Raw genomic sequence first — 15232 nt, forward strand, 5'->3', positions numbered from 1 at the left:
GAGGAGGAGGAGGAGGAGGAGGGTGGCTGTGTCACGTGAGCTGCGGGAAGCCATGTGGCAGCGCCCCAGCCCTGCTGCCCGCCGGGGGTCTCCGGGGCCGGTGTCCGTGCGCCTCGTCGAGCGCTCCTGCCCCCCCCCCGCGGGGCTGCCGKCTCCTCTCAAATGTCGCAGCGCGCCCGCCTTGCTGCACGGGCTTAACTTCTGCTTCCGCCCTGCGGAGCGTGCCGCTGGCTTCTGGTGCGGTGGTACCGTTGTCCCGGTTTGAGTAGCTGGAGCAGTCCCGAGTACGGCAGGTTGGTGCGTAGCAGTGATTTCTCCTGTTAGACTGGGTGGAGTTTTGGTGCAGAAAAAGAGACACGCTTCTGGGTTTACAAGCACTTTTAAATCTAGCTGATTTCGTTTATTTTTGTCTCTTCAAATAGTTTTGCCTTTAGGTGGGAACACTGTAGCATGGCAGATGATGACTGACAAGCAAGAATCGCTTTTATTTGAATGCCGGTTCTGCAGGTTGGTCCATGTGAGCAGGCTCAGTTTGCAGGTTTTCAGGCCTTGTCTTTTTTAGGATAAGTAAAAGAAGATAGTTCTGTTGATGGGATTCTGCCAGTCCAGTGCTCAGCACCCTAGTATACTTGCCACTGGAGATAATTAGGATTAAAAAACCTTAACAGTGTGGTATATATCTTGTTGTATGTGTTGAATTACTGTTTCTTCTTTGAACAAATTCCAAAACAGTGTAAGTCTAGTGATGCAAGCAAGTGATGTATTCTTACAGTGGCTTTTGCTTCTTTGAATACCATGGTGGGAAGAACAGGAGGCTTCTGCTTTGCAGTGTTAATAAAAATGTACTGACGTAATGCATCTGTCACACGTCTGTGGTCAGCTTCTGAAACAAATAGCCTGCTGAGTACAGTTGGGAAGTTCATTTGCTCCAGTGAAAGAAGTTTGTGCTTTGGGTTCTCCTTTCCTGCTGGGGACCACTGTTGTCTATATGTGACCACAGCTTTTGCTCTTTGTTCAAATAAAAAAATAGATGGGTATTATGAAATAACATGATAAATAGTTTAAGATAATTATATTGAAAAAACAAGTTAAGTTTTGATAAGCATTAAATGTTTTATCTGAAATAATCAGTCTTGTCTTAATTCACCCTAAAATACATGGAGTGCCAATGTGTCATATGACTGGGAGGAAAAATGTCTAGGTAAATACAGAGAAAGGGAAATGAAATGTAGACACTTTTTTATACATATTAAGAAATGTCAACCTTTCAATTAGGAGCCAAATCATGTCATTCCTGGTCATATGAAATTCCAAGAGGTGTAGACTACACTGGGAGGTGTAGAATTGGGTTTTGTTTGTAAAAACAGATAATACTCTGAGATGCTTGTCATGCTCTGAGCTGGCACAGGCAAGAGGGGAATGGATTCTTCATCTCCTCCCTAAAGCTTTTATTTTTCATGTGGTAAGTGTGACTACATAAGAGGCTTTTTTTAAATATTTGTTAGAATAATGTTAACAGACCTCCTTATCTTGCATTAAGTTTATGGATCTAAAGAATCAAAGGTTAGGAAATAGGAAAGTTTTGATTTTGAGGATAATTTTTTCTGTAGAATCTAAGATTGTGTTTGGGTGCCTGAGGTGGATTGTGTTTACTTTTCCGTCACTTGCTTGTTGCGCAACATTGGGAAAACCTTTTTTACTTCCCTGGTGTCTCATCTGCCTTTTTTTGTAAGCTCTTTAGGTCAGGGACTCCCTGCAGCTTTTTGGCTTGTGTAGAATCAAGTCCATCAAGCATTCATTTTATATGACTACTACTAATCTCCATGAAGTTGGGTATTTTGTAGCTCTCCATTTTGCAGCATAAATATTAGACTTCTTGAAAATATTCTATCAAAACTGTTTTAACAGAAAATTATATTAGGATGTGAGATTGATTTTTTGTTTTGTTGAAATGAGTATGGACTAAAACTTGAGTTTATATCAATGTTGAGTATTGGAGGGAAAAAAGAATTTGTTGTTTCTGATGGTATGAACATTATTGTTGTGTCTTTTTCTCGTACTTAAAATGGTTTCCTTAATGTTATATTAATATAAATTTTGTTCCATTTGTGTACTACTTTTTGTTTTTATCTTTCTGAGCAAGATTTTTAGTGTACCATGTATAAAAGGCTTCAAGTCTACTGTAGGAGAGATTGTATAAAGAAACGCTAGTTAATTTTTAGAAAGTGGAAAGAAATTCTCCAGATTCAAAATGGGTGTATTTGTAGTTACTACAAACACAGTAAAACTGAATACATTGCCAGGGAAAAGGGTTTTGCTCGGAGCTTCCCCCAAGTCCCACAGAAATATTGTTTGTTCTGGGATCAGACATTTAAAAAAAAAAAAAAAAAAAAGCTTAGCCATGAGAGAGGTTTGTTTTGAAAACTTTGGAGTAACTTAAAATATCACTTGGAAATACAACATAACCTGAACAGTAGTGAAAATGATGAAGCCCTTGTAGGGTACAAATGGGCATTCAAAAAGTTAGAGGCTATTAATTCATTTTGAGTGATGAATTAAAGAAAAAAAACACTTTTGGAGGAATTTTATGGTTTCTTAGGTTTGCAATTTGAGGATATAATTATGCAGTCTCCTATGCTCCTGCAGGTGAAACATTTAGAATTTTATCCAAGTCTTGTTTAAAAGTCTTATCTCAAAAGCCTATTTAAGAAGCGTTTATTTGGGCTTGTCAGTTTACTTAATCTTCCCTTTCTCTTATCATCTGATTAGGAGAGAGAATAATTTCTTAATTCCATATGCCTTAATGAGAACATTTCTTTTATCTTCCTGTTTGCTTTGTTTCTATGACACTTTATAATARTCTCTCTCTAGTGTCTTAGCTAAAACTACAGTTGAGATTTAAAATCAAATTAACTTCCGAGAAATCTATTCATATGACTGACAGCCCATTTTTAAATATTACTGCATAGGGTGACACTTCTGAAAATCTTTCCACGCTTCTAGCCAGACTTTTCTCAGTACTCCTTTGAAAGTCTGATCAGTTAAGCTCAAGCACCTTAAGCGCCTAGATGTTAGTGAAGCTCTCTTGAAAGTCTGGACATGACTTTTGGCTGCTAAAATCTTTGAGTTTTGTTAGTTTCCGTGGCAAATTGCTAATGTGCAATGTTAACAGTTTTTTGCAGAGAGAAGAAAGATGGAAAGTAATGCAGTTTTACTGGAATCCAAGTCCTCTCCCATCAACCTTCTGAATGAAATGCATCAGCTGCGTCTCCTCGGCCACCTTTGCGACGTGACAGTTAGTGTGGAATACCAAGGTGTCAGGGCAGAATTTGTTGCTCACAAAGCTGTATTGGCAGCCACAAGCAAATTTTTCAAGGAGGTGTTTCTTAACGAGAAGAGCATGGATGGCCCAAGAACCAATGTGTTCTTGAATGAGGTCCAGGTTGCTGATTTTGCTTCATTTCTTGAGTTTGTCTATACTGCTAAGGTAGAAGTGGAGGAAGACAGAGTGCAGCGTATGCTGGAAATAGCTGAAAAGCTGAAGTGCTTGGACCTCTCGGAAACCTGCTTTCAATTAAAGAAGCAGATGCTTGAATCRGTGCTGTTGGAGTTGCAAAACTTCTCTGAATCACAGAACTCTGAGGAAGAGGGTGCTACCCAGCCAAGCATTTTGCTCGAGACAAAAGCACCTGCTGTGGCAGAAGCTGACCAGGCAGACTGTCCTCTGGACCTTCCGGATTCCCCAGTAGACAGGCCTAGCAACGGAGTGGCTCTGGAGATGCCAGCTGCCAAATCAAAAGAGAAAATAGACAAGAAGAAGGAAATGATGAAGCCTCCCTATGCCAAAATCAGAAGGGCAAGTGGGAGGCTGGCTGGGAGGAAAGTATTTGTGGAAATCCCTAAGAAGAAATACACAAGGCGGCTGAGAGAACAGCAGAAGAACGCAGAGGTTACTGTTGAAGAAAACAAATACCCACAAGACCAGAGCATGTACGATGCAGAGAGGGAGGAGGAGCAAGCAGAGAACAACATTAAACCAGAAAGTGAAGAGTGCGGTGGCAACTTTGAATCAGAAGAAAACCTGAAAAAATCTGAAGAGGATAAAAAGAAACGAGGCAGTAACTTCAAATGCAGCACGTGTGAGAAGGAATTCCTGTATGAGAAAAGTTTCCTCAAGCACATAAAACACAGCCACGGCATTGCAGCCGAAATCATTTATCGATGTGAAACCTGCAGTCAGACCTTTGCCAACCGGTGCAACTTAAAAAGCCATCAGCGCCATGTCCACAGCAGCGAGCGCCACTTCCCTTGTGAACTCTGCGGTAAGAAGTTCAAGAGGAAGAAGGACGTCAAGAGGCACATTCTCCAGGTTCATGAGGGTGGTGGGGAACGTCATCAGTGCCAACAGTGTGGAAAGGGGTTGAGCTCCAAAACTGCCTTGAGGCTTCATGAAAGGACGCATACAGGCGACAAGCCTTATGGGTGCACAGAGTGTGAGGCTAAATTTTCTCAGCCTTCTGCACTTAAAACACACATGAGGTATGAACAGACTTAACTGGCCTTGTTCGATTCTGGGGGGAGAAGCAGAATCCCCTGGAACACATCTTGAGCCTTCAAGTGAAGTGGGGATGTAAAACGTGACTGACCAGAATGTTTCAGTATTTCCTTTTTCATAGCTTTTTTTTCCTGCTTTTCAGGTTARGGGGGTTGATGTATTTCTCTCTAAGCCAAAGTGAAGGTGCATGGGCCACAATCCTGCTAATGCTAAAGTGCCCAGTTCACTTTTCTCAGGGGAGTAGACCTACTGAGAATCAGTGGGACTGTTCACGTGAGAAGGGCCGCCGTGCTGAGCTGTTTGTAGGATTGGGTCTGTGGTGATTTCAGCTTATTTGATACCTCTAAATTTAATAGAAAAATGTTCTGCAATAAGTATGAAAATATTCTAAAAAGATGTGGCCACGTGTTGCATCCAAGGTCACCAGATGTGGGGTGCTAAGCATAAAAAACAGCTGAAATTTGGCTAGAAGCAGACCTGTCTAGTGGAGGTGAGCAAAGCACCGACGATACCCACAGCAGAGCTGAGGAATTCAATTGTAACACTTGTATCCCAGTGAGGCTTGAAGCTGGAAGTGCAAACACATGATCTTGGAAGTTCATGGGAGAGACATTTTTATGAAGGCAAAAATTCTGCTCACTAAGGGCTTGATCCTGCTGGGTGTTGAGCAGCACTGGCTTCAGTCTGCCAAAGCAGTGATTTGAAAACACAGTTCAGACTGTAGACACGAAGTAAGTGTGGAGAGAAAGGTATAGAAGCAAAATCCCAGACTGTTACTTCTCAGATCCAAAAAGCAAGTGCAGTAGTGTCAGCATATTCCTAGATGGCATTTCCTGCAAGGTGCAGAGTGTTCGTTAAGCACTGCTTTGTCTCACTAGCCCTCTCGAAGCCAATGGGTTTGCTCCCAGTGGCAAAAAGCACACCCAGAAGCAAACTTCTGCCAGAGTATTCATATATTATTGCTGATGCAGCTCTGCGGAATCTCTTTTTCATCAAGTGTTCTTTTCTAAGCTTAAGTGACTGCTTTGTGCTTCTTAAAAATAATTTATTGGCATAAYTGAGGATACAGTTTCTCCTCCTTTGTGTACCACTATGAATATTTCAGAAGCCGGTTTCTTAAATGCTAGATATTCAGTGCTGTTAACTTGCATATCATGACAGTTTGTGGTGAGAATTTCTCATCTTTTTATATATATTTTTATGTCTAAGCTGCTCTTCTTGACGTGTTACCATGAAAGCTGGCCTACTAGTCTCTGTGTCTGCAACACTATGTGAAAGATTCCTGAAGTTTGCATAGGCCGAAAAGTTATGATAGAGGAAACTGAAACACTGGTACAGACAACAGTTCAGTAAACTGTTCTTCATGTACACACGGTCTTCCCTAGGAGATCTCACTGCAAACTCGGGGTGAAAGTAAGACAAATGTCTGTATAAAAATGACATCTTTTTATTCTGCTCCTKGGGTGCCACTACTTTCAAACGTAGCCACTGACTTATTTTCTGCTTGATGACCCTGCAGAAGAGATGCAGTAGGAGTGTGCCAGGGAACACATCAGTCACATTCTGGGTGCGGAACATTTTATTGATAGTGTCAGCTATATAAAGATAATTGCTTTATTTCAGATCCCAAGATGGTTACATTTTTCTTTCAGTCTYTCTATCCACACGTAAGTTTTCTAAACTTTACTCATTTTTAGTTTTAAAAAGTCTCTTTTTCCCATTTAAAAAAAAAAAAAAATCTGCATCTGGGCCTTGATTATGCAGCACGTTAAAATAAACCCAGCATTGCATAAACCATGATGCAGAATTGGGCCCAGCTGAAGGTATTTTTTAAAAGACAAAAAAATCACTTGGAGATGCGTAGTCGCTTTTCAGAGAACAGCCACAAAGTGAAGATGACTTGCACTGTGCTGCAAAGAGGAGACACGTACCTTGGTATTTTATTGTTGCTTTCTTATTTCAGAATCCATACTGGTGAAAAACCTTTTGTCTGTGATGAATGTGGCGCCAGGTTTACTCAGAATCACATGCTTATATATCACAAAAGATGTCACACAGGTAAGACTTTCTTTTACAGAGTACTGTGTATAGGAGCAGGCCTGCTGTGCAACCAGATCCTTTTTGCATTCAGAAGCCAAACGCTCCTGATAGTTTTTGGTAGTAAAATGGTGTCTAGGAATGAGAAAATCTAATTTTATGAGAAAGGTTTTTTGCTGATCCAGGTTGCTAGATTTAAATAAAGTTGCACGAATTATTTAGTTAGAATTTCCTTAAAAACATTAATTAGTTTTCAGTGAAATACCAGCTGTATCATTCACAGCACCCATATACCACTAGACCAGGAGCTTCTGTATGAGGTAATGTATTTTTCTAGAAAATCCTGCTTTTTTGTAGCAGTACTCTGTACAGTAGAAAAATTCTTCAAGTCATTACATTAATGGTCTACTTAATTTACAGCTGTATGAGTACTTTTAAAAATAAGATCGCAGGTAACCACTATTTTTTTTCTTAATGTGCTGTCATTTTTTTAATAAACTGGAATGTGCTGTTTTTCAGAGGCCTTAGAAATCCTCTTTCTTGACTAGAATTCTCAATTAAAAAAAAAAAAGACCTTTGTTATCACRGTTTCAGTTATGCAGCACTTCATGCAATCCTGTAAGATTGGGGCAGGGTGGGGGGGTTGGTTGGTTTTTAAGTCTTCCTCCGTTGGGCTACTCAGCTCTCAGCTCCTTATAGGTGGATAGGCAGATAGTAAAAAGAGCAGAAGGAGCTTAATGAAGAGAAAAGAAGTTTCCTTCCGAGTAGGATCCAGCATCTAAAGTGTGGATTGAGGCTGCTTTGGATATTCACTCGGTTCTATCATCGGTAGAAGTTCTAGCTGAAGTCCTAAGAGAAGAATAATTTCTCTGTAGGACTGAAATAGTTAACCCAACGAACATAAAACAGTTTTCTTGGCTCATCCTGATTAGCAAAGATGTTTTTTTAAAAGCACGTCTCCTTCAGAGTATACTTTGTAGTCTAAGTCGGTGTTTTGAATTGACCGTTCACACCAGCCACGTCACGTGCGGTACTTCTGCTTTTCTAATTGACCTGTTTAAAAGTGTCCACCTTATGCCTGTGACATGTAACTAAATGCAGYTGGCAGAAAACTTTAAATTACAGTGAAATACAAGTATAAGAACACTTTTCCAGAGCATTTTAACTAAAATTGGCTTATTTCAGGTGGAGGCCTTTCATCAGAGGTGTGCGGTGTTGTATTCAGTATGACAGTGAGGCAGAATACCACAAATATACTGAGAAGACTCTGAGGATCTCACTGGGCTTTTGCTCGTACTATATAGAGATATTACTGTACTTTTAGATGGTTATGGTTACCCTTGTAGTATGAGTGTTTTGTACAGATTCCTTGTAGGAAAGTTCAGTGCCTTATGCAGAGGTCCTTGTCKCTGTGTCCATTCAGATCCTCTTTTGAAGTTGGCCTGTGGTTCATTTGTATCTAGTAATAGCTTTCAGCTTTTGCATCTGATGTTTGATAGCATTCTCAAACGCGACTTTGTCCGAATTCTCCACTTCACCCTTGCTGCAGGGGAAAGGCCTTTTATGTGTGAAACGTGCGGGAAGAGCTTTGCCTCTAAGGAGTACTTGAAACACCATAACCGAATACATACTGGATCCAAACCATTTAAATGTGAAGTTTGCTTCAGAACGTTTGCACAGAGAAATTCACTTTACCAGCATATTAAAGTTCACACAGGTAGGGGCCTTTTTTCTTTCTTTCTTTCTTTCTTTTTAAGCAAAACGTCGTGATTTACAGACATACATCTCTGTTTCATAACACAGACAAGGGATTTCTCAACTAGGATTTTCCATTTCTTTAACTCCTATTCTGTGTGCAAGTTTTTATTCTTGATGCAGTGTATTGTTTCATGTACTTCTCTTAGTGCTCCCTGTATTTCTTGCTGGCTGTCACAGCAGTTCTTTGAAGTATTTCCAAGAGCTGGGCAGATGTTGCTAATAATGTTGATCCATTGTAAGAAATCGGAGGATTATTAGTGACTAAAAAACTGTGTCCGTTTTAGCTCTGAGCAAAGCACTGCAGAGAGTTGCTCTCTTTCTTGTCTGCTTGTCCACCTTCCATGTTTGCATTCTCTCCCACTTAGATTTAGTCTTCAGCCTCTGTTTTGCTCCCGCCTGCTGCTCTGTTTTTTGAACTGAAAGCAGTGACCATAGGTGCAATAACACTGACTTCCAAGCAGTGCCACCTGGAGCGTGTAAGCTTTGTGTCASTGCTGGGAGGAGGAGAGAAGAGTCGCTTCCACTGTTTGAAACCCCGGCGTTTCTACCCATTTTCCATTTTCCCTTACCCTGTCCCTTTTAGAGGAATAGAACTCTGGTTTCCTCACAGTGCTAGCTCTAAATTTCAGCCCTCCTGAAATCTTACGCTTTCTCTTTCAGTTTTCTTGTCTGCTCTCTCAAAGTCCACATTATTCAGCACTACAGCAATTTGTAAACGTTCGTGTTATTTTGATAATGTAAAAAATAGCTTGCTTTCTCATCCAGTGCTACTCGGTTTATAACATTTGGAGAGAACCTAGTGGTTATGAGAAGTTCTGATATTCCTGCTCACACAATGTATCATGTAAATTGGAAAACTTTTATTCCACGACAGGAGTTCAGTTGCTGATGTAAAATATATGCAAAAAAATGCGGAGGCTTCAGTGGTTGCAAAGATTTATGCAGGCTGTGGATCTAGCCCTTAAGCTATAAGTAGCTGTTTATTCCAGATGTGTCAAAACTTATCCAGCTGTGAGAGTTCTGAAGGCATCTCAGTGCTTTCTGAAGATGCTTGTGCTTGCCTTATCGTTCAGTGAAGTTCAGGGGTTACTCGAGTTTACCCTGTTACGCTCTTAATACACCTGTGCCATCGCTTTGATGCTGTGCTTTGCTTTCAGGTGAACGACCCTATTGCTGTGACCAGTGCGGTAAGCAGTTCACGCAGCTCAACGCRCTGCAGCGCCACCATCGAATACACACGGGCGAGAAGCCGTTCATGTGCAACGCGTGCGGGCGAACCTTCACTGACAAGTCCACCCTCCGGCGCCACACTTCAGTAAGAACCTGTGGCTCTAGAGCCTTGGTCCATGTCCCGGTACTGACATGTAAGCTTTGTCAGGCCTGGGAGGCGGCTTCCTGTCCGGTTTCTGTTGGTTTTAGCACAATAGTCCTTTGCCTAAGTTGGCATAAAAATATCGGAAGGGTTTATGTTCAGTCCTGCATCTACGGTAAAGCCATTCTTAATCCATTACGGCATAGGTCCCGCCCGGAGACTGTTCAGTCRCAGGTTTGTTCCTGATATAACTGGGAAGCAACAGGAGACTTCCCTTTCTGGGCCAGACTCCCTGCAGGGTCAGTCTGATGCTCTAGGAAACCAGAGGAAGGAAACCCACCAGGGATAGTGATTAGTGCCTGGATGTGTGCCAAGCTAGTCTGGGGATTCTTACGCGGGATGGAAGGAGGGAGCTTTTCTTCAGCGCGCTGTACGAGCTGGGTTCAAGCTTTTGCCTGCCTGGCAGTCACTGTGCGTTCAAACTTCTGTTTCGTTTTCAGATACACGATAAAAACACCCCGTGGAAATCCTTCCTTGTCATTGTCGAAGGAGCATCTAAGAATGATGAAGGTCATAAAACRGAGCTTCCTGATGAGGAATATGATGTGTCGCCTAAAATACCAGAGAAGCTGCTATCTTTCTCTGAAAATGGCCACTATCAAAACTTGACCGCTGTCCCAGGGAGCGTGACTGCACTGCATGACAGTGGCTCTGCCACGGGGACAGACTGTAAGTCAGATGGGACTCCGGGACCCCAAGAAGCCCTTATAGCTACCACTTTAAGTGAACTGACAGTACTGCATACGCAGACAGACTCCATTCAGCCACAGCTTCATGCTTTGGTGAATATGGAATAACTCGGTATTTACAAATCCAGTTTAAACTGCACCCTTTGTATAGTCCTTTGACTTTGCCAATAACCTACTGAGGGAACTAGGAGAAGCTATAAAAAGGAAACAAGGCTAGACATGAATGGCATCCACAGGATTTTCCTGAATTTCCCCCCAAAATTCATTATCCGCTTCCAGTGTGTACAGCTCCCTCTCCTGAAGGTAGGGTAGAATAACACCAAATACGGATTGGTTTTATCAGCTGAAATAAGTTTAGATCCCCATAAACTTACTGGGATTTTTGTCTCTTCCACCACCATTATGTTATTTCCTAGGAAAAGAAGGAGGTTGGAAGTTGGTGTAGTTCAGATCATCTGGCTTGCGCTAGCTGGTGTGCAGGGAAAGGAAGCACCTACGTTCAGACAGGTTATAAAGAAGGTGTAAGTTTGGTTTGCAGTTGATTTGATTGCGCACATGTACAATCAGGAGAAATAATGTTGCGTTTCCTGGCCCAGTCGTTTAGTCAGATTAATTGTATTTTCCCTAGTAGAAATTTGTACATAAAAAATAAACTTCTGCTAAATTGCATTTCAGGAAATGTTGAATTATCTCTTCTTTTGCCAAAGATCCAAGCAGTGAGTCAGCTCACTCCTTGGAAATAAAAGTGGGAGCAAGCTTTGGAAAGACTTAGTTTCATTCCATGAGTTCTGATTCTTTAGTAGCAAAAATGAGGCGAGTGGAAGCAAAGCGCTGTGTCTGTACAGCTGATGGTATTGCCCCGTTTCAGTAAAACTTGGTGCAACTTGACACTTATTCAGTCAGACGTACGTTGTCTCTAACTGCTCTAGCCTACGTGAAACTTGGGAATTAGAGGCCAAAATCTGTCCTGGAAAAGTGCTTTACCAAAAACAGTACCTGAGGTCTCCTGAAAAAGCTAGAGTAACAGAGCCCCTTGCAGAAAGACAGCTCATCAGCATTTTCCTGTTAAAACGTGGCTAAAGAGCTTTCTGTTGGTCCAGATACATCAGCAGTGCTGTGTTCTCCACCGTCACTTAAAAATCGCTGTTGTTCAGAACTGCAGACCTCCTTTTAAATCAGTAGTGCTCTGGTGGGAAAAAGTTAATCGCTGTTTTGCTGCTGAGCTGCTACAGCTAGTTCCGCTAGTCCGAGAGTCGCCAGGGGTAGGTTCTGCTGCAGATGGGAGATGATAGCGCTCATACGAGCAATGGAATAAAAACATGCGAGTAAGTGAGAAGCGTGCTGGACAGGTCAAGGGGTTTAGGCACCTCGTTCCCAAACTGTGAATACCTTGTCAGTAAGACTGTGGTGGAACCTGAATGGCAGTTTTAGGCTAGTGTCTTTTTAACTGTCCCAAGGGAGGCAGGTGTTAAGAACATAAGTTATGAATAAACTTAGTTCAGAGGCTTTTCCTGATTAGCATGTGCTGTTCGATTTTAGTAGAATAACCTTTGTGTTATTGTTAATGTGCCTTTTTTTTTTTTTTTTTTTTTTTAGTAAGGAGTGCAACAAGGTGAGGCCCATGTTTTTTCAGGCACTAAAGGTCCTAAATATGACTTCCGTTGAGCCCACGCTCTAAAACCTCAACTTCACACAGCCTTCTCCATCATCCACTGGGTTTGGATCCCCCAAACACCAACCCTTAGGAGAGTCCTGCTTCTGTTTGGGCATTTCTCATTGACACAGCAAGATCTTCCCTTTACATATACCTGCCCTTGCCCAGGGAGAACATACCCTTACTCTCCCCACTCATGTCCAGTAGCCGGGAAAGCTGTTGTACGGGCAAAAACCTCCGAGGCGGTTTCTGCCCGCGCTAAGCACTTTGTGCGTTTCCGGAAGGTCAGCTGTCTGTCTCGTATCAGTTCACCTCCAGTGTCAGCAAAGTTACTGCGGTTGACCCAAGGTTTGCCTGGCTGGAGTACTCATGAGGGTGCTGGGTTTCTTCCGATGGAAGAAATCGGGAGAGCTGCCTTTGAAATAATTTGCACYGAGAGAGAAGCGTTTGCCTGGGCCAGCTCTTGCTTTTGGAAGCAGCTGTTAATGGAGAGCAGCTTGCTGGTGTGGTTAACTCCTCAGACTCAGGGCCAGTTTCCTAATGCCACCGCATGAAAATCTGGAGCTCTTCTGATTCATTTTTCTGTTTTGCTTTTCTCTTTCTCCTTATTTGAATATGAAAGTGGTATTTCCACAGAAACGTTCTCCTCGGAAGCTTTGAGAAAAGCTTGTTGAAAGATTGCTGGTAAAGGTAAGCACAATCAAGCCTTGTTATGGCCCGTTCTAAGGCTTAGGGGTTGGCAAAGCAATAAAGATATCCGAAGTGTGGCACAGAGCTATTTTTGAACCTTAAAGGGATGTCTGATGTTACCATGGAATTATAACTTAATCTAAAGGGATTTTTTTTTTTTAAGAGAACATTTCCAAGAGGTTATATTTGAAATATTTATTCAAGCACGATGTTACTGTTGAAGCTCAGTATTCCCAATGACCAATGTAAAGAGTTTGTAGATATATTTAAGTTGAAGCATTAGTACCTATAGACAGGGAAGCTTTTGTACTCCATGAATGTACGGAAGTGAGTTACTTGTATGAATTGTTCTTATTAAAATATTGAAATCTTAAGCCTGACCCTGCAGTGACTTGATTATTGTATCAAACGTTAGTATATCCTGGGCTTCCCTCTGTGGGCATTCATTCTAAGTGTRGAAATCTCCTCTTAGCTTAAAAGATATGCTAACATGGGTCTTTCAAGTTACAATACCTAGGACAGAGTCTATAGAAAATAAGTGACCAGTCACAAAAGGAAAAAAAATTGGGGAGCATAGCAGGAGGATTGCTTTTTGGGTTTGGGGGGTGTYTTTGGTAAGCAAGTGGTGAATGAAGTACCACTCGAATAGTACTAAAACACTTAAGGACAGTAAGCCAAGCTGAGTTGTACTTCAGGTAAGTATTTAGATTAAAAACAAAGGGAAGATGAGCGTGAAAGGCAGCATACCGGCTTCTGGGGGCGGGAGCAGACCCACGCGATGTCTGCGGCAATCCCTTCCTCCCGGAGAAACAGCAGGCAAAGCGCAGAGGTGCTGGCGATGCCCGCGGCAGTCGCTGCCTCGGGGGGCTGCTCTGATTCCAGGCGTGATTCAAAGGAGCGGAAAAATACGAAGCGACAACTCCTGCTGCCACGTTGCGTGGGACCCTCCGTGTATACAGCGGTGGTAGGTAGCTTAATTACTTCTAGGTAAACTAAGCGTGGCACAAAAGAGCCGGGTTGTCAAATTTAAAACCGGGTGCTTGGAAAGGAAGTTTTGAAGCCTCTAAGCCTTCAGGGCAAGCCGGACCCGTCGGTCGCCTGGAGGACCAAGGGTATGCTCCGGCGGTGGGGTCTGGGGAAGGGGGTCCAGGCCTCTCCGTCCAGCCTCGCGCAGCCCCATTCCCACGGCCCTGCGGCGGCTCGCTGCTCTTCGCTCCTGCTCCGCATCTGAGAAACGTTCCCCGGCAGGGCCTGGGCTCCTCCGGAGTTACTAGCAGGGGTGATGCCGGGGAGCTCCAGCTGCTGCTGAAGGCGCCTGCGGCCCGCCCTGGGCAGGCAGCGGCTCTTACTGACGGGAGAGGGGTGGTGGGAAGGAGCCTGACCGCTCGGTTTAGCCGTGCGGATGGGCTGCCAGGCCGGGGTTGGTTGGAGCAAGCTCGGGTCCTGCCCCAGCGCTGTGGCCCTTCCTCTCCTCAAACCGCATTCCCTGGTCTGTTGGTGGAGGACATGCTTCCATGCTGCAGGGAAGCAGACTCCCCGGGCCAGGCCCACAGGAGCATCTCCACGGAGCAGTGATCAAGTGCTCAGGATGGATTGCTCCATGWGCTGGGGGCACCTGGAGCCCTGAGCCAGGCACCCTGCAGCTCCCCATGGATGCCACACCAGCGAAGGCCCTGGATTCAAGCACCTTGAGCTGCCACACCTGCCACATCCACCAGTGCCAGGAGAAGCTTTCAAGCTCACTGGAGGTGAAGCGGGTGCCCCCTTCTCCATCAGGTGGGCAGGCTACAGTGCAGCAGCCAAGCCTGGCACTGCAACGCAGYGGGGCAAGCAGGGAGGGAACAGGAGCACCTTGCAGTGAGGCTTCATGGACTTTGGGATCTTGGGGTTATTCCCTTGGGGTTTCAGCTATGGAGCTACTGGAGCAAGTCTAGCAAAGGGCTACTAAAATGATTAGGGGACTGGAGCATCTCTCACATGAGGGAAGGCTGAGAGAGCTGGGACCAGTCAGCCTGGAGAAGAGAAGACTGAGGGGGGATCGTTTCAATGTGTATAAGTATCCGAAGGGAGGGTATCAAGAGGATGGGGCCAGAGTCCTCTCAGTGATGCCCGGCGATAGGATGAGAGGCAACGGGCACAAACTGAAACACAGGAAGCTCCATCTGAACATGAGGAAAAGCTTCTTCACTGTGAGGGTGACAGAGCACTGGAACAGGTTGCCCAGAGAGGTGGTGGAGTCGCCATCCCTGGAGATATTCAAAAGCCGTCTGGACACAATCCTGGGCAACGTGCTCTCGGTGACCCTGCTTGAGCAGGGGGGATGGACTAGATGATCTCCAGAGGTCCGTTMTGACCTCTAACGTCTAGGACTCTCTGATGGTGCCAGCGAATGCTGTGTCTTCTGGTGGTGATGCCTTGCCTTCTGTGGCTAAAGTCAAGGGCGTAACACAGGTTACGAAACCTGTTGCTAATGCAAG

General features: G+C 43.8%; 1 protein-coding gene across 5 annotated transcripts; it reads left to right on the forward strand.

Moving 5' to 3' along the window:
- Nucleotides 1-35: 35 nt before the first annotated feature.
- On the forward strand, nt 36-13135 carry GZF1 (GDNF inducible zinc finger protein 1). Of its 5 annotated transcripts, XM_026060234.1 has the most exons (8): nt 407-507; nt 3173-4539; nt 6519-6613; nt 8142-8309; nt 9508-9665; nt 10163-10391; nt 12008-12023; nt 12688-13135. In XM_026060234.1, exons 1-8 carry the CDS (start codon nt 493-495, stop codon nt 12737-12739), a joined length of 2100 nt encoding a protein of 699 aa, XP_025916019.1. In that variant the 5' UTR covers nt 407-492; the 3' UTR covers nt 12740-13135. The 5 variants fall into 5 exon arrangements, with proteins under 5 accessions (XP_025916018.1, XP_025916017.1, XP_025916019.1 ...); XM_026060235.1 differs by lacking the exon at nt 12008-12023 and having other exon boundaries at nt 408-507; XM_026060233.1 differs by lacking the exons at nt 407-507; nt 12008-12023; nt 12688-13135 and adding an exon at nt 36-297 and having other exon boundaries at nt 10163-11080.
- The last annotated feature ends 2097 nt before the right edge of the window (nt 13136-15232 follow it).

This window comes from Apteryx rowi, unplaced genomic scaffold (genome assembly GCF_003343035.1).
Source record: "Apteryx rowi isolate R43461 unplaced genomic scaffold, aptRow1 scaffold_167, whole genome shotgun sequence".
Taxonomy (NCBI): domain Eukaryota; kingdom Metazoa; phylum Chordata; class Aves; order Apterygiformes; family Apterygidae; genus Apteryx; species Apteryx rowi.